General features: G+C 44.2%; 2 protein-coding genes and 1 pseudogene across 3 annotated transcripts in view; 2 read left to right on the top strand and 1 right to left on the bottom strand.

Annotated features, from left to right (window-relative positions):
* Taf4b (TATA-box binding protein associated factor 4b) overlaps positions 1–18,181 on the top strand; it is a 200,642-nt gene that overhangs the window by 144,958 nt on the left and 37,503 nt on the right. The window contains exon 15 of one of the 2 annotated variants that reach the window (XM_057789332.1): positions 17,405–17,553. The exons of the other annotated variant lie outside the window; for it this stretch is intronic. Coding sequence (XP_057645315.1) covers positions 17,405–17,545 — 141 coding nt within the window. The 3' untranslated portion in view covers positions 17,546–17,553. Of the gene's footprint in view, positions 1–17,404; positions 17,554–18,181 lie in introns of those variants that run through there. 2 annotated transcript variants of the gene reach the window in all.
* LOC130887055 (60S ribosomal protein L17-like) lies at positions 8,573–9,177 on the bottom strand (annotated as a pseudogene).
* Positions 16,625–17,125, top strand: LOC130887056 (40S ribosomal protein S23-like). Its single transcript, XM_057789337.1, has one exon. It carries the CDS (start codon positions 16,649–16,651, stop codon positions 17,078–17,080), a length of 432 nt encoding a protein of 143 aa, XP_057645320.1. The 5' UTR covers positions 16,625–16,648; the 3' UTR covers positions 17,081–17,125.

Genomic DNA, 18,181 nt, shown 5'->3' with positions numbered 1-18,181 from the left:
CCAAAGAGCAGTCAAGGTTCCCTGCCCTGTGGGAAGTCCAAGGTCCTCCCCACTCCATCCAGGTCTAGGAAGGTGAGCATCCAAACAGGCTAGGCTAAAACGCTGTCTCTTAAAGACTGTATCAACTAATCTCATCATATGCTGGCAAACAAGCCTGCAGCACATGGGACAGTGGGGGCAATGATCCAACTCCAAGCACTATATATGGCCACAACAAAACAGAAACTGGCTCAGCAAAGTCTGAGTCATCCCCTAGGACTACTCACATGCCCCTGAGCCCTTAGGACTAGCCTGGAAGCTGCCTGACTCTGAGCATTTGTTTGAGTCACCTGGTAAGGCGTTGATTCCCACTCCAGCTACAGAGCTTAACTTTAGCAGTCCCCCCGCCCCAGGACTTGCAGTTCCTAGAGTTCCTGGTTGTTAAGTTGGATCCGTTTCACACCGTTATCACATTCACCCTCAAAGTGTGGGACTGACACCTCCGCCCCAGAAATTCTCATGTTCATTGGTTTTACGTCCATGTAGCACACTCTGAGTACCACATCAGATGGTACATCTCATACAACAGCCCAGGATAAAGAAGACCAGATCTTCCCCTAGGAGCTCCTCTCACAGTGGTTAAGGTCTCTGGGCAGGTGGCTAGAATAGAGTATGTCAAGTGTAAAGCAAGGACCAAGCACTTTCTGAGATCTATTTGTCTTGACTGCCATCCCTGTGACTGTACGTCTTTTTTTTATTATTATTTCAGTTTATCTTCTTCAGACAGAATAAGGGTTTATTAAGTTAGACCTGTGCTCAGTGGGTAAAGCTGCTTGCTGCAAAGACTGATGACCTGAGTGTAATCCCTGGAACCACATGGTAGAAGAAGAGCGCCAACTCCCTCAAGTTCTTCGACCACCTCACACACACTGTGGCGCAGGTATATCCCTCTTCACATATACACTAAACCAATCAAAAATGTATTTGTACTCCTTTAATCCCAGCACACGGGAGGCAGAGGTAGGCTGATCTCTGCTGATCACAAGGAACAGAGCATAGTGCCCCTTCTGTCCTATGATTTCCTACCAATGATGCCATGATCACTCAGTGGATCTGGTCTTTGATAGTCTCAACAATAATGGCAGGGCATTTCCCAGCAGCCTCTCAACCTGTCAGAAAGCAACACATTTTTGTTTATTCAATGGCCTCAGCAGGAAAAAGAAAAGTTGAGCCCTTGACTAAGGCTGGAATTCAGAGCTGTAATCTTCAGAGTCATCACAGTAAAGATGAAGGAAGGAGATGTGGGAAGGTTTTAACCAATTTTGAAAGAAATCTCAGGTCAGATGTGTTTTGAGTTCCATGTTTGTGTATGAAGGTCATATAAGATTGTAATTGTGAGAGGCAGAGGCAGGTGAATCTCTGTGAGTTCAAGACCAGCCTGGTCTACAAAAGCTAGTTCCAGGACAGGCTCCAAAGCCACAGAGAAACCCTGTCTCGAAAAACCAAAAAAAAAAAAAAAAAAAAAGATTGTAATTGTGTTTGAAGTGTTGTTGAACACCAGTGCTTTATTCTACCCTCAGTGGTCTCCATCTTCATCCCTTTTTCCATGTCCACCTCTGCCCTGTTCTTATTGGGGCAGTCTGTTCCAAACAATTCCTTATGCCAATTCTCTCGGCTATCATTGGAACCATGGTGCGGGAGAATTATCTGTATTCTGTCAATCATGTATTTTAATAAAACACTGATTGACCAGGCAGGAAGTATAGGTGGGCCAACCAGACAGGAAGTAGAGGTGGGATGATGAGAACAGGAATATTCTGGGAAACAGGAAGCTCCCTCTGCCACTCCTGTCCAGGCCACCAAAGAAGCAAGATGTAAGCTGCCCCACTGAAAAGGGTACTGAGCCACATGGCTAACATAGATCAGAATAATGGGTTAATATAAGTTACAAGAGCTAATAAGTAGCCTGAGCTAATGGGCCAATCAGTTTATAACATAATGTAGATTCTGTGTGATTTTCTTTGGGGCTTGCCAGTTGTGGGGAACTGGGCAGGGCAGAAACACCACCAAGCTGGCCCCCTCATCACTACAGAAGCATCTTCTCTTTAAGAAACAAAATAGTATTTTTATTAGTTTCTTTGTTCAAGACTGAATCTTTATGTGACCTCCTTTTGTTCCCACTTAGCATCCTTCATGATTCTGTCCCCAGGTGAGTCAGGATTTGAAGGGATGCCCTGAAGAACTTATGGCATCATAGAATCCTTATCCTCTTTCTGCGACTCTTTCACCCTACTCTGTCTTCTCCTTCTGGGTTATTTAGGGGTTAGGGTGAAGTTACAGTCTCACATGGGGTGTTTGGTAACATACAATGGATACATTTTTCACTTTAATCCCACAGTAAGAGATCAGAAGACATGAACTATATCCCCATCAAGCCAGAGGTCTTAGCACCTGCAGGGTCTCTCCCAGAGCTCTCAGCCCTCACTGTCAGGTATGGAGACTGATGCAGAGTCCACCAACAGGGACTTTATTAAGTCAGCAGGAGTCAAACCACCACTGGAAGGGCCTGGCTGCTGTCCTTTGGCTATGTGTTGGTGGCAGCACAGGCCACCTTTTGAGTCACATGCTTGTCTCCCATCCCCCACCAGGTGCCTTTTCAGCATGGTTGGTTAGGAACTCCAAATGCAAAACCATTTTTATTTGCTTTATAAGCCTCTCAGAGAGCAAGATCACTTGAGCCATTTAAGCCATGTTCCCCAGTGAAGCCTTTCCCTATAACACGAATAATAAAAACCCAGAGACAGATATTGGGGCTCAACCTGAAGACCAAAAAAGCAAAGCAACAAAGCCATTAGAAAGCTCTTACCTTTAAGAAAGCCTCAAACTGAAAGAGTAAAAGAGTTCCTACCTCATCCTGGCTTATATTCTTCTCTACTGCTGGGATTAAAGGTATGACCCACCACCACCTGGGTCTCTTTCTGCATTGATCTTATGTAGTCCAGGGTAGCCTTGAACTCACAGAGATCCATCTGTCTCTCTCCCCCAAATCCTGGGATTAAAGATGTGTACCACTATAGCCTGGCCTCTAGTGGCTTAGTTTTATCTTCTGGTTTCCAGGCAAGCTTTATGAAGCATAAATAAAATGTCACTATATTTCCCAGTGAGTTCTGTAGTAAGATTCCCCTATCTCTTAAGCCCATCAGTCACAGCAGTACTTCCCAGAATACTGACTGTATCGGTCCCCTGATATAACCCTTCTTCTCTATTCCTCACACCCCCATGGCAATATGGCATCCTAGTCCTCACCTCACACAGGACCAGATGTATCTGCAGGGGAAAGACTCCCAGTTGTTGTGGGAACTCCTTTAGCCAATAGCCTCTAAGCTACTGGCCCACTTTGAGCAAGGTCTCATGTACTATAAGTGTAGATGCATAGTGTGAATCTTTTCTGCTGGATTCAGATCCAGTTCCCAGCACATGCAGAGGACTATGGATTGCTACCCTTACTGTGAGTTTTTCCCCAAATAAATAAATCTTTGTTATATTCCATTCTGGGCTCTTTGGTACTACAACAAATTGGCACCCAATGTGGTCAGAAAATGGTTACAGATGTGCAAGAAGACAGATTCAGATGAAAAATGGGTCACAGTGTTGGATAAATATACATGGGCTTAAGATAGAGAAAAGAAAAGGTACAGATAGTCATAGATTAAAGGAGTAAAGATAATAAAATAAATATTAAAAATTAATAGAGTAAAAAAGTCACGTAAAGATGGAATATATGTAGAGAGTCTGGATTATGTATATTATTGTGTTTCCTTTGAATTCTTTGACTGTGAATGTACTAAGTACAGAGAGACATTTTATTGTATTGGCTCCTAAGCTAAACCAACATATACATTTTAAAGGTTTCAAAATTTGAGTCTAAGGATATGTTATTCTGAAAAAGAGGTTCTACTTTTGTTTCCACAGAAGATGAGAACCTGCGGATTCTTTCCAGACTAATGTGGTTTGGTTTGATGGAACAAGAGCCCCTGAAAGGTCTCTGTGAATCCTAAAAATGCTTCACCCAACAAACAACAGGAAGCAGTTTGGGGAAAACAATGCCCAAATTCCCAAAATGGTTGTCTATAAATGTTTGTTTTCATTTAAAGGGGGTTGATTATAAATGATTAATGGTCACAGTCAATTTATAAAAAAACGTAATAAGGGGAATATGATATAAAGATGTATACTTGGCATTGGTATGGATCTTTGTCTATTGATGCAAATTTGTTTGATTTTTTACACTGTGTATATGTATTTCTGCTTGTTTAAGGTATTGTATTTGTAATGTATGTATAATTAGGAAATACAGATTAATAGTCATCTATAACAGTCAAACATTTTATAGTCATGTTAGTTAGATTTTCTAGATGTACAGAGATATATTTCAGATATTCTTCAAACATTTCAAAGACTCACAGAATATGGCATTTAAAATATTTTAAGAACTTAGACTTTTCTTGACAGTGAAATATGTCTGCTTCTGGCTGCACCAATTACTTCAGAAAAGTTTATGGGCATTGAAGAAACTCAATATGGAATTTGCCTTCAATGTTACAAGAATAGAAACTGCTCTTGCCTGGACTGCTTGACAGTATGCTGTATGAACTGGATATGCAGGACCCACAGAAAAATGACTGCTGAACTTGCCTAAAGAAGGTGTGAGTGTTCTTCAGGGTTCCTACTTCATGAAAGAGTCTGCCAGACATTCTGCAGGGTACAGAAGAAAGTGACTGACAAACTGCCAATATAGGCAAAACTATCTTTCAAATTTCTTGCTTCATGGAAAAGTTTGCCAGATACTATAGCCCTGTAGGCTGAAGATAGATGCCCCAACATTACAGAAGAACTTTGGGTGACTGTCTAGGCAGTGAGATGTCTCTATCAATTCTAGAGTTTTGTAAGTTGCTTACAATGTACTTCCTGTTTACTTAAGTAATATTATATCCTTCTGGATATGGATATTGGTGGAGTTGAAGACAGGTAGTTATAGTTTTTCTTAGTTATGATAAAAGATAAATTAAATATGAAACCTTAGGCTCACAAAGATAAAATAGATGATAAAATATTTTCTTTAATTTTGCCAGATACATATAGACTAAATGTTGTAACTATAATTCTTGTTTGATACCTGTTTTGTTACATGTAATTTTATTTTGTTAAAGTTAAACCTTTGTTTTTATTTAGACAGAAAAGGGGAGATGATGTGGGATTGTCCTCTGTATGCTGTGAATATGTTTTATGACCATTGGTTAATAGATAAGCTGCTTTGGCCTTTGACAGGGCAGAATAAAGCCAGGCAGGAAATCCGAAAAGATATATATAGAGAGAGTAGGTAGAGTCAGAGAGACACCATGTAGTTGCTGAATGAGACAGACACTGGAACCTTACTGGTAGGTCATAGCCTCATGACATAGATTAAGAGAAATGGGTTAATTTAGATGTAAGAGTTAGCTAGGAATACGCCTAAGTCATTGGCCAAGCACTGTTGTAATTAATGTAGTTTCTGTGTGATTATTCCTGTGTTGGCAATTGGGAAACATAAACTCAGTATCCGTCTACACCCAATGGTCCACCCCTTAATCTCCAAGCAAAGCCGCGTGACCCATAGTCAATATTGACAGATTTTTTTTCCTTCAAACCCTCCTAATGCAGACTCCCAGGCTTCCAGTTTGATCCTCCAGCAGACTCCAAAGTATGTGAACAACCAACCTTACTAATCCCAGCACCCTTCAACCTGTTTTCTCCTCACAAAAGACAGACTTGGGCTTCAGGAATTACAACCTTGGGGACGGCACTGGGAAGAAAGGGGACATCCTGCAGTGGAAGACACACTGCTGGGAACCTAGCTGAAGAGGCTGAGCTGTGAGTCTGCACAGCAAAAAGCAGAAATGCTTGGCCTGCAGTGAACTCACTTCCTTGACTGGTGCTGCAGCTCTGCAGAGTCTGAAGGAGCAAGGCCAGCCAATAGCTGAAACAGAATCCTGGTTTCTTCTTCATCCTTGCTTTTAACCATCTCAGACTTCCATCTGGTGATTTCTCAGGAGAGAAAGGAGTGAGAACTTAATACAGCAGAGTCCTGTGTCTTCTTTAGAGTTGAGGCCCCTGTTGGGGCCTGGAGCTCTGGAGCTCTGAAAAGTTCTTGTCAACATCAGGATCACCAAAACCCATAACTGTTAGTTGGAAGTGTGGATGGGTAGTTTCTTTTTCTGGCTTTACTCCCTTAAAGGCTTGTGATTTGCCCAGCTGGTCACTCTCTTAGGTGAATGAGTGCCCAGCTTCTCAAACAAAGCAAGGAGAGAGAGCCTCTTACCTGGTGCTCTTTCCAGACTCCTGCTGAGACGGAACGAAGCTGGCTTATAACTTTGGTAGTCTTATGAAATAACCTTAGATTTGCCTGGAGATATTTATAAGAAAGCATGTAGGCACTGATTCTTACTGATTCAAACTTTTTTCTTTCAAAGGCTAATGTAATAAATAACAAACAAACAGTGTCAACAGCTGGAACTCTGAGGGCAGCTGGCTGGAGTCATCATGGTTTCTGCACCCTTTGTTACAGATACAAACCTTCCACTGAGAAGTCAAGCAGGCCTGGCTTCCCCGAAGTGCTTCATAAACAACCTCCCTGCCCCACTCCAGCCCGTGGAGAATGAATGGCCTAGGAGAGGCGGGCCTGTCTTTCTGCCAAAGGAGAACAGACGCCAAGTTTTGCTTTCAGACAATTTAAAGCAAAGCAATGCCTGGCATTAGGTGAGGCAAACACCCTCCAGACAGGCCCAACAGGATGGAGGCATTTGTAATTCATTCAAGAAATTTGCAAGGATATGAGGTTGGCAGCGACACCCTTGATCCTTCCTTCTCATAGCGTCATTCATACTGGGCCTGGTCTTTGGGGCATTTGCCAATGTCAACATCCCATCATCTCTTTCTGTCTCTCTCTCTTTTAACAAGCCCTTCACTCGGATATCACATACATTCAAACAAATCATTCTTGAATAATCACGGAGTTTCTCTGAATGTACATAAGATGGAAACTTGTTGAAGAAAGGGGAAACAGAGAAGAAAAAGAGAGAGCAAATGGGCCTTTTCTTGATTCTGAGAGGCAAACAGAGAATACCATAACCCCTGACTCCCAAGGCTGTCTGGCTCCCTGGGTTGCCAGGCTCCCAAGGCCTCCTGGCAATGCTTGGACCAGAACAGGGAGGAGTGTCCTTTAGTGGCACTTCTGGTCATGCCAATTGCCAGTTCTGGGAATCCTGACTCAGTGCACACCTGAGTCATGTTGAGTATCCAGAATCCACTGTAAATACATGGCCATTGCTTGTTGAAACAAGGTCTTGCTGTGTAGCCTAGGTTGACCTTGAACTTGTGATCCTTCTGCCTCAGTCTGCCAAGTGCTGACATTGCAGGTGTGCACCAGAAATGCCACTTCTCTAACTTAGCTTTGGATATCATGAGTGTCCACCCCCCCCCCCATTTCTTTTTGTGTAGAAGATAAATTTATGTAACAAAACAAAACACTGCACGCTGAGCAGGCACACAAATGTAGTCCCTGAACTTGGGAGGCTGAGGCAGGAGATAGTAAGTTTGAGTTCAGTCCTATAGTACCTACAAGTGCCTAGAGGTGACTAAAAGTCAGAAGAGTATTATGTGTAGATTTGCAAATACTAAGTCATTTTATTTAGTATTTTTCGAGCTGAGTTTTGCTATGTTCCTTGGGTGGGTCTTGAACCCTTTCTTCAGCTGCCCAAATAGCTGGGACTACAGTTATGCGCCACTGCACCCAGTATACAAGCCTTTTTTTGTAAGGGACTTGAGTACCCATTGATTATGGTCATTGTTGGGTGGAGAGCATCTTGGCACCAATCTCTCTCAGGTATGGAGGAACCAGTGTGCTCTCAATCCAGCATATTGTTTCAGAAGTTACTGATTTTGACATTTAAATTCTCTAATTTTCCCTTTATAGTTTATACAGTTGTGTTTGGCTTTGGGATCCTACCACATACAAGTTCACACTCTATGTTTTCCTTTTTCTCCCATTAATTTTTGTAGCTGGTGAAAATATGGGTTTCATTATACCATTTTCATTCTTATATATCACTTCCCCCATAATCCTCCCCTGTCCGTCCTCCCCTCTTCCGATGGTTTCTTCCTTCTGGCAAGTGGTTCTCCTTATGCATGTGAGATAATACATATGATATTTTGCCTTTCTTATTCTCCATTACCTTCTCATATTGCCTCTACCTCCTCCATTAAAAGGATCCAGCTTCCACGTAGCCCCCCCTTTACTTTTATGTCATATATACGTTCACACATATTTATTTAAATATGTATTCTGTATATGATATATATCTGAGTCTGGTTTGCTTGATTAACCCATTCTATTGTTTTCCAATTCTATTAATTTTCCTGCAAATGATATAATTTAATTCTTCTTTACAGCTGAGTAGAACTGCATATGTGTGTATGTGTGTTGTGTGTGTATGATTTTCTTTATCCACTCAAATGTCTTTTTAAAAGATTTCTTTTTTTTTTTTTTTTTTTTACTTTTATCTGCATTTATTTCATGCTGAATTTATTCCCGTGCCATAAGTTTTTGTTTCTTCAGTTTCTTCTGGGATATCTTTTTCTTCTGTGCAACCTCCTCTTCTGGCTTTGGAACAATCTGTTCCTTTTCAGTGAGGATCATCTCGATGTGGCAGGGGGAGCTCATGTATGGGTTAATCCGGCCATGAGCTCTGTAAGTTCGTCAGCGCATCTTAGGTGCTTTGTTCACCTGGATGTGCTCAATGACCAGAGAGTCCACATCTAAACCCTTCAGTTCAGCATTGCTCTCTGCATTTTTCAGCATGTGCAGCAAAAATTCTGCACTCTTTTTTGGCCACCGACCCTGTGTCCAGCCCCACTGTTTGGCCTGGGCGCACCTACCGACTCCACCATTGTACCGTCGGAATGGCACACACTGCTTCTTCAAAGTGACATCTTTCAGATACTTGGTGGCTTTTCGGATATGCATACCCTTGATGGCCTGGGCCGTTTCACAGGTGTTCTTAAAGTGAACCCGAAGGTTTGATCCTCTCGATTTGCATGATTTTGTAGGGTTTTCTGGGTCAAGAGAGTAGCGAACCATCTTCACGGGTCACCTCTGGCCGCTTACAGGAAGACCTTAAAAGATTTCTTTATGTGTATGTGTGTATATTAATATGTGCACGTGTGTGGGTGCCCATGTTGTCCAAAAGAGGGCATCAGATCCCCTAGAACTGGAGTTACTGGTAGTTGTGGCTCTTCACCCATACTCTCCTGCTCTCGGTGGCTCTTCGTCCACGCTCTCCTGCCCTCGGTGACTCTTCGTCCATCCCTCCTGCCCTCAGTGACTCTCCATCCTATGCCTCCTGCTCTCGGTGACTCTTCGTCCACGCTCTCCTGCTTCCGACAACCTTGTCTCAGCTCTCAGCTCCTCTCTGTAGGGAGGTTTCCTGCCTTTGGTACTTCAGTCACTGTGACTGTGGCTTCTGCCTTCATTTTCCACATGGTCTTTTATAAGACCATGTGTGTCTGTCAGCTCTTCCCTGCTATGTTTGTCTGGTGCCCGTACTTCTCTCATGTCTGCTTATGCGTTCATCTCTTGCATCACCTTGATCATTTAGACTCAGACATACGCTTTGCTAAACAACGCCCAATGTCTTCCTTCCTGCTCTCTCAAATCTCTCCCAGTTGGTTCCACCTTCACAGTCTCTGCTGACTCCAGCTGCTTTGCTCTAGCTCAGGGCTCATCCTTTGCCCTGGGCCCCCCATTTCCTGCCTCTGACACCAGGCACTTTTCTATTACCTTTGTGTTACTTTAAGCAAATCCTCAGACTGTGGTAGAAGCCCATTAAAAGCTATAACTTTTAGGATCTAACTGGGATTTGAATCTCACTCACACTACTTACTACTATCAGTGTGCTCTATTTCTATGACACTAATGTCACTCATCTCATATAATTTGTGTGAGTATTAAGCAAGATAATAAAGTTACTTATATGTAGTTACACTATAGTGTTATATTAATTATCTTATTTAAATAACAAAATGCCTTATACAAGCAATTTAAGAGAAAGAGTTTAATTTGGCTCCATGCTTGAGAGTAGTCTGTCATGGTGGGGAAGGCATGGTTAGTGCAAGCATAAGGCAGCTGGTTACACTGTCTGTACCCACGGTCAGGAAGCAAAGAGTGGTGAACGCTGGTGCTCAGCTCAGTGCCTCCTTGTGTTCACTCCAAGACCTTAGCCCACAGGATGCTGCCTCTCACGTTTACCGTGTGTCTTTTCCAAGTTAACACCAAGAGACATACTTGGAGATTTGTCTCTTGTGTGATTCTAGATCCTGTCAAGTTGGCAGTTGATATAAACCATCACGTATCTGACGCATTAAAAAAACATATAGATGAAGTTTTTATAAACCAATAAGCAGTTCTAAAAAACTGAATAATTTTCCAGAATCACAGCCTACAAAGCAAAGTGGATTTCCACACATTTCACAGGGCAAGCCCTAAGCTTTTATTCATCTGTATTAACTAATGAAAATTAATTAATGGCCACAAACCATTCTGGAATCACTCAGTTCTTTCAGAGCCAAGAGAAGAAAGACACTGACTGCAATGGGGTGTGTATTCTGGGATAAGCATAAGGCAAGGCATGCTGCAGCGGACACCAGTGATGTCAAGACTGGAGGAGAACTCAGGTAGGAGAGTGTGGTACAAAAGTGCCTTCCCTTCGTGGTCAGCACCGAGGAGAAAGTGGGGGCGGGCTGGTTTTCATGGTGTTGGGGAGATTTCATCCCTGAGTTTCCAGAGAAACTCACTCTTAATGAAGGTCTCTTACAGTGGGATATCTAAGAGAAATCTTTGGTGATGCCAAACGCCATTTTATGATATTGGCAACTATAACTTTCTCAAGTCATAAATCTTGGGGTTGGGATTTGGAAATTATTCAATTTCTCTGAAACTGCTTATTGGTTTATAAAAAGTTCATCTATATAGGATTTTTTAGGCATCAGAGAGCATGCCTAGCAGGCACAAGTTCAGTTCCCAGCACTGGCATAAAGAAAATCAAACTATAAATCTCCTCCCTTAGGATATTGCTTTGAAAAACTCTACGGGATGATCAAACTTAGTCCCAGATTGGGGTGGTGACAGATACATCTGGTAACTTGACAAAGCTACTGCCACACACAGAACTGGTGTGATGAAGGCGTAGCAGCGTACCCAGTCCACACTTGTAGCAAGAAACCAGAGAGAAGGTAGGACAATGCACACCTGTCTGTGACACACGCCTGCACCTTGCTGCTTGAAGCCCTGTATCCTGCTGTTTGACTCGTGGCTATGTGGCTTTGGTCTAATGACCTTCAGGTCCATGGGGTTGGGAGCTGTGCTCTCCCCCTTAGCTTCAAATTCCCTGGATCTGTGGCTAAGGTGGTTTCTCCTCCAGTCTCTCAGAAACCCCCAGGCAAAACACAAAGAATGTGTTTTATTATTTTTTATTATATTTATATAATAATAATTTTATTATTATTATTTATTATTATTATTATTATTATTATTATTATTATTATGTGGGAGCTTGCCCTTCCTGGAGGCTCATGGAGAGCAGCAATAGTAGAAACTGAGTCTGCCTTTTAGCAGATGGCTGTCAGAACCAGGCTACTTGGCTTCAGACACGCACACTTAAAATCTCAGTGTCTTTCTTCTCTACTCACTCCTCACCACAGTAGTTAAGAAGTCCGTTGTTGTGTGTTGTTGAACATACCTCGGCCACTCGACAATAGCATGAGGTCTAGTGATGGTCACTTGAAGTGGCATGTTTGGGAGTGGCTTCTGTCGCTGCACTGCTGAGTGGAGGGTGGACAGCAGGTGCACTCTGGGAACTCCCCAGCAGCCTCATCTGAGGCCCAGAACACAGCTACATGGCAGTACATTCACAGGAATACCCTGCTGGCTCTACAGGTAGGCATCTCTCGAAAGGGTTTGTGGGGGAATAGGAAAGTAAATTGGCTTTTCTTATGTGCCATTTCTAATTTCTTGTCTGATGTTATTTGCCTCTTGAAAAAAAAAAAAAAAAGAAAAGAAACAGTGTCTCATGTAGCTCACAGTGACCTTGAACTGGCTGCATTTGAAGATGTCCCAGAATTCTCAATCCCCCTCTTCACTTTCTAAGTGCTGGGATTGCATACATAAACTACACATCTAGCTCTTTGCTTTAATTATATAGCAAGGTACAAATCTTGAGTTAGCCAACATAGCTTTTCTCCATGTGTGCTTAGTTCCTTTTGTTAGAATGTGGATTACCTGAGGAGAGATGTTGGCTAAAGCTGATGACTCAAGAGTTTCAGAGGTTCGGTGCTTCCTTCCTTTTGTAACTAAGAGGATCTCTTATAGAGATGCTAATTCATGGCCTACCTGACTGCTAGATGCGGACGTGACCTAAGCCCAGGCACCTGGTTGCCTAGGAGACAGCCTAATGGGTTTTCCCCCCACTGGATGTAGATATAAGATGTTCCGGGAATACAGATTCATTCTGGCCTTTTCCAAGATGACCTTGTAAGCTGTGTCGGTCTTATTCCTCGCGACTCCGTTTCAGCCGGGTTAGGGAATCTATGTTGGACCCACATGGGCTCCGACACTGGGATTGCATACATAAACTACACATCTAGCTCTTTGCTTTAATTATATAGCAAGGTACAAATCTTGAGTTAGCCAACATAGCTTCTCTCCATGTGTGCTGGACATGAGTCTCTAAGGGATTTTTATAGCATATATGTGTGGAGGGCACACATGTGTGCAGGTACATATGTGTAGAGAGTACACATGTGTGCAGGTGCATATGTGTGTAGAGGGCACACGTGTGTGCAGGTACATATGTGTGTAGAGGGCACACATGTGTCCAGGTGCATATGTGTGTAGAGGGCACACGTGTGTGTGAGGTGCATATGTGTGTAGAGGGCACACGTGTGTGTGCAGGTGCATAGGTGTGTGGAGGGCACACATGTGTGTGCAGGTGCATATGTGTGTAGAGGGCACACGTGTGTGCAGGTGCATATGTGTGTAGAGGGCACATGTGTGTGTGCAGGTGCATATGTGTGTAGAGGGTACACGTGTGTGCAGGTGCATATGTGTGTAGAGGGCACACGTGTGTGTGCAGGTGCATATGTGTGTAGAGGGCACACGTGTGTGCAGGTGCATATGTGTGCAGAGGGCACACATGTGTGCAGGTGCATATGTGTGTGAACATAGAGGCCTGAGGCTGATGTGAGGTCTTCCTTGATTGCTTTTCAGCTCCCTGTGGAGCTTGATTTTGTCAGCTGACTGACTTGTAGATTGGATGACATTTAACAGTAAAGGAATAGAAATTTGGCAATACTTCTTGTAAAATATAAATATTTAGTCTTATCACATATTTGAAAAAGTAAAATAGCAGTCATATAACAATACAAGTAAATGTAAGGCCTGTGCTGGTCTAGACAGAGAAGGTAATGACTGAACTACACTGTGAACTACACTAATCCCCCGCTACCCCCAAAGATGGCTTCATGGGCATTCGGTCATGCTTTGATTTTTTTGGTCTACCCCCTCACTCTTACGACGTGCTGGACTTTTTGAAGAAGGCCTTGTGGTTCCGTTTGCTCTGGGCCCATGGATCATGGGGATCACCCTTCACTACATAGGCACATGCCAGTCTGGGACCCATCTACGCATGCTCTGAGGGCCAGCTGCCCTCATCCCACGTGACACACATGGTCAGAGTCATCCCACATGTGCAAACCAGGGAGAGCTCCACTCAGAGGCATGCTGTCTCGCTGAACTGGAGGCGTACTCTTTCTTTCTCACATGCCTTCCTCAAGCCAAATTCTTCTCCTAGCCCAGAGCAGTCACCAAATAGCAGGCTCTTGTGCCTGGGCACACCTGTGAGTGTTCATAGGCCCGACGGGCTTAAAACATCGTATCTCAGCCCTGCCTCCTTCCTTCTTGTCTCTTGGCATATGGTTGTAGGAGAGTTCAGTTGCTGTTAAAAGACTTCCTCTCTACTTTATTATTTCAGCCCTAGCAGACTCTTGCACAGAGGGTTTCTTTTGGGTGAGCAACTGTATACCCAAGGGTGAGTGGTTGGCTCAGTCTCAGAAGCACTGGCCTTGGACTGTGAACTGTTCCTAGGCTCTTTGAGTGGTCTGGTCTCAGAGCTAACTTCTTCAGCATCAGTAAGCATATGACTGAGGGCCTACAAAAATCTTTGTTTTAATTTTCAGTCCAGGAAATAAAATGGATATAGTTCATATATTCATTGTATGCCATGTCATAACCAAATTCATTTATACTCAGCACACGTGTGCTCACAAGTTTTTTTTTTTTAATTGAGGAAGGGCAAATTAGTAAAGATGGCTTGAGTTCCCAGAAGTCTGTGGGACCCATATGTGTACCATTACCCATGGTATGAGGCACCCCACAACTTCTGCCTCAGACTCACTAGCGTAGAGCTAAGCTCACCAGTGTTGGAGGCTTCCTAAGATGAGATGGGAAAAGAGCCCTGTGACTCCGACCCCAAAGCAACCCTATGAAGGGACTGCCTATGCCACTGTAGACTCCTCATAGGTGTGTGGCTACAGTGCGCAGCCCCACAGTGCTCAACCCAGCAGCACGCACCGCAGCACACAGCCCCGCAGTGCGCAGCCCCGCAGCGCAGTGTGGTATGCACACAGTAGGCTGGGATTGTGTTGCTTAGTATTAGTGTTAGCTTTATCAGGTTTAGTGCCCCTAAGGGATAATCTTTATGACCAGGACTGTGAAGAAACTTCTGGATTAGGAGGGGTAGCCCTAAATGCGCACAGCAGCACCATTCAGGGACTTAGGTCCCAGATCACACAAAAAGTAGAATGTGAGTGTGGCGAGAACATTCATCTTCCTCACTGCCTGACTGTGGATGGCAGTGTGACCGGTCATCTTCCTCCTGAGCCATCACAGGCTGTACCCTCCAGCTCTAAGCCCCACTAACCCCTTCTCTTCCTTAAGTAGTTTTTGACTAAAGAGGTCCCTGTTCTTGAGCTATACAGCCTGTGGTGAGGCACAGAGAAAGCTAAGGAACCAAACATCTCCCAAGAGTCTTTGCTGGAGTATGTGCAAGTGCTATGTTTCATCCTGGCACACTTTTTTTTTTTTTTTTTTTTTTTGGTTTTTCGAGACAGGGTTTCTCTGTAGCTTTGGTGCCCGTCCCGGAATTAGCTCTTGTAGACGAGGCTGGCCTCGAACTCACAGAGATCCGCCTGCCTCTGCCTCCCAAGTGCTGGGATTAAAGGCGTGCGCCACCACCGCCCGGCTACACTTTTTTTTTTTAAAGGAAATTTCTTTTTAACCTCTAGGATATTGAAATGAGAAGAAGGAGCTGGGTGGTGAAGGTTCTCTGTGCCTCATGGGTAAATCTTTTGGCTCTCCTGCACCCCAAAGTGTTTTGGGATGGATATCGCTCGTGAGACGGAAAACTTGTCTGAGGTCCACTGAACAGCCAACAATGCACGGGGCACAGCAAGCCAGCCTTGTGTCCCTGAGGACACTGGATAAGCGCTGCGCTGTGGCTGAAGGTCCAGTGTCAGCGCATCTAGCTGTGGGAGGACTGGGCAGCCCGTGTCTTGGAGCTTCTGGACAACTGCCCGCTGCTGTCACTACAGGCTTCTGAGGAAGAGGCTGGTGTGCCCATTGTTGGTGGAAACAGAGTGCATGACCTCCCGTTCCCTGGGGCAGGCACACTTCCTTGAGAAACAGCCTCTGTCTGTACTCAGACTGCCCAGGACCCTGCCCTGAAGGTTTGTTTCTTGTCCGTGGTCCAGCTCATTTTATATTCCATAGAAAGGAAGGGTGACAGGGGTGGAATCCCTATCTGGGGTACATTCATGGCACATTGCCAGGCAGTGTCTTAAGAAGAATGCCAAAGAGAAGGAAGAAACACCCCGACCTTCACTGACCCTTCTCTCTGTGATGCCCACTGGTTACTTGTGTTCCTCAGATAATCAAGGTTGAGCCGTGTTCCAAGGACACAGCTCTAAGGGACCCAGTGCAGGCTGAAACTTTGTACTCCATGCATGGGTTTCTTCAACACACAGCAGCTTAAAGTGGTGTAGGAGGTTCTTCTGTTTGGCTGAATAAAGAGACTGCCTTGGCCTTTTGATAGGGCAGCCCTTAAGTGGGCAGAGTAGACAGAACAGAATGCTGGGAAGAAGGGAAGTATGGCAGATGCCATGATTCTCCTGCCCGAGACAGACGGACCCTGGTTAGACTCATGCTGGTAAGCCACAGTCAAGTGGCGACACACATTAATAGAAATGTGTTAATCAGGATGTGAGAGTTAGCCAATAAGAGGCTAGAGCTAATGGGCCAGGCAGTGTTTAAATTAATACAGTTTCTGTGTAATTATTTTGGGGCTAAAGCTAGCTGGGCAGTGGGACACAGCCCGCTGCTCATCCTGCAACATTAAAGAGTCCTCATGTGCCCTCTAGAAAGGCCTGATGAGGAAAGAGATGCAGAAGCCCTCTGGTGAGAAGTACCCGGTGTCAGGTTAATAACTTCTGCTCATCTTTCTCTCGGGCCCGTGGCGTCGGCAAGATGGGCAAGTGTCGTGGTCTCCGTACTGCCAGGAAGCTCCGCAGCCACCGACGGGACCAGAAGTGGGATGACAAACAATACAAGAAAGCCCACTTGGGCACAGCCCTGAAGGCCAATCCTTTTGGAGGTGCCTCTCATGCCAAGGGAATCGTGCTGGAAAAAGTAGGAGTTGAAGCCAAGCAGCCAAATTCTGCTATCAGGAAGTGTGTCAGGGTGCAGCTCATCAAGAACAGCAAGAAGATCACAGCTTTCGTCCCCAATGATGGTTGCTTGAACTTCATTGAGGAAAACGATGAAGTTCTGGGTGCTGGATTTGGTCGAAAGGGTCATGCTGTGGGTGATATTCCTGGAGTCCGCTTTAAGGTTGTTAAAGTAGCCAACGTGTCCCTTTTGGCCCTGTACAAAGGCAAGAAGGAAAGACCAAGATCCTAAATTTTGACAGTGGAAGCACAGTAATAAATTTTCCTATTCTAAAAAAAATAAATAAATAACTTCTGCTCAGCCCTGCCTGGCACCTCTCCTACCTTCTTTCCCCTCTGCTCGAGTCTGGGTTCTGCTGTCCTGATTCGGGGCAGGAATGATTCATGAAAAAGCAAGTTCGGCAGTTACATTTCATCAATGGTTGATCATAGGAAGGCAGCTTTCTATTCTAGCCTGTCTTCCTGCTGCCCACTTCCTGCTCCCTTTCTCCCTCTTCCCCGTCCTTTCTCTTTCCTTCTCTGTGTTTCATTCTCTCTCACCTTTCTTTCCTTCCAGAAAATACTCCTTGAGCTGGCACTGTCCACACCACGCCATTCCATGGCGCTGTTCCAGGTTGCAGTGAAGGAAACAGTAGGAAGTGCCTCTCAAATAACCAGGCAAGAAGAACAGAAGTTCCCAACACTTTCTCCCATCTGACTACTGCCGTCCCATACACATTGATGCTCAGATTAATTCATCGCACTGTGCTCTGGAAAGATATTTGAACATTGTATCTCAGTAAAGAAACAGGGAGCAGCCCCTCCCGTGAGGCTTGGAGGATGATGTGAGCTAAGCCAGGAACAGCCCCGCTCAGTCAGCCTCTTACTAATATATAGAAGTCTGAAACACTTATGTGATATTATTTCATCACTAAGGACAGGCTCAGTGTGTGTACATGTGATTGGAATATAAGGAGTGAAGGAAGGTGATGAAAAGAAAAAAAATCACTAATAGATTTTTCTGGAAATGTTCTCTGAGCTTATCAGACTGAGCTCTGGGGTCTTCTAAGATTGGAGCCAGAATGGGGGTAAAAGATCATTAAAATCCTTTCATCCACAAAGCGGCCCTAGGGAGAGGGGAGAATGAATTACTGTCCCTGCAGGAAAGTTAGACTTAGCACGAAGCTGACAGATGCAAGGAGGATGTCTTTGAAATAAATCTTTTGTGATTTAAAATGAGTCTAATTTCCTGCCTGCTTCTCATTGCAGAACTATTTGTTTTAATGTAAAAATTATCCCTGCAAGACCACATAAGCATGATTCCATCTGTATGAAATGTTCAAAACAGACAAAT

This window comes from Chionomys nivalis, chromosome 14, assembly GCF_950005125.1.
Source record: "Chionomys nivalis chromosome 14, mChiNiv1.1, whole genome shotgun sequence".
NCBI lineage: Eukaryota > Metazoa > Chordata > Mammalia > Rodentia > Cricetidae > Chionomys > Chionomys nivalis.
This window is presented reverse-complemented; position numbering and strand designations above follow the sequence as displayed.

Excerpts from the sequence above, each read along its gene's own strand:
- LOC130887056 (XM_057789337.1), top strand. The coding sequence starts at position 16,649 with ATGGGCAAGTGTCGTGGTCTCCGTACTGCCAGGAAGCTCCGCAGCCAC.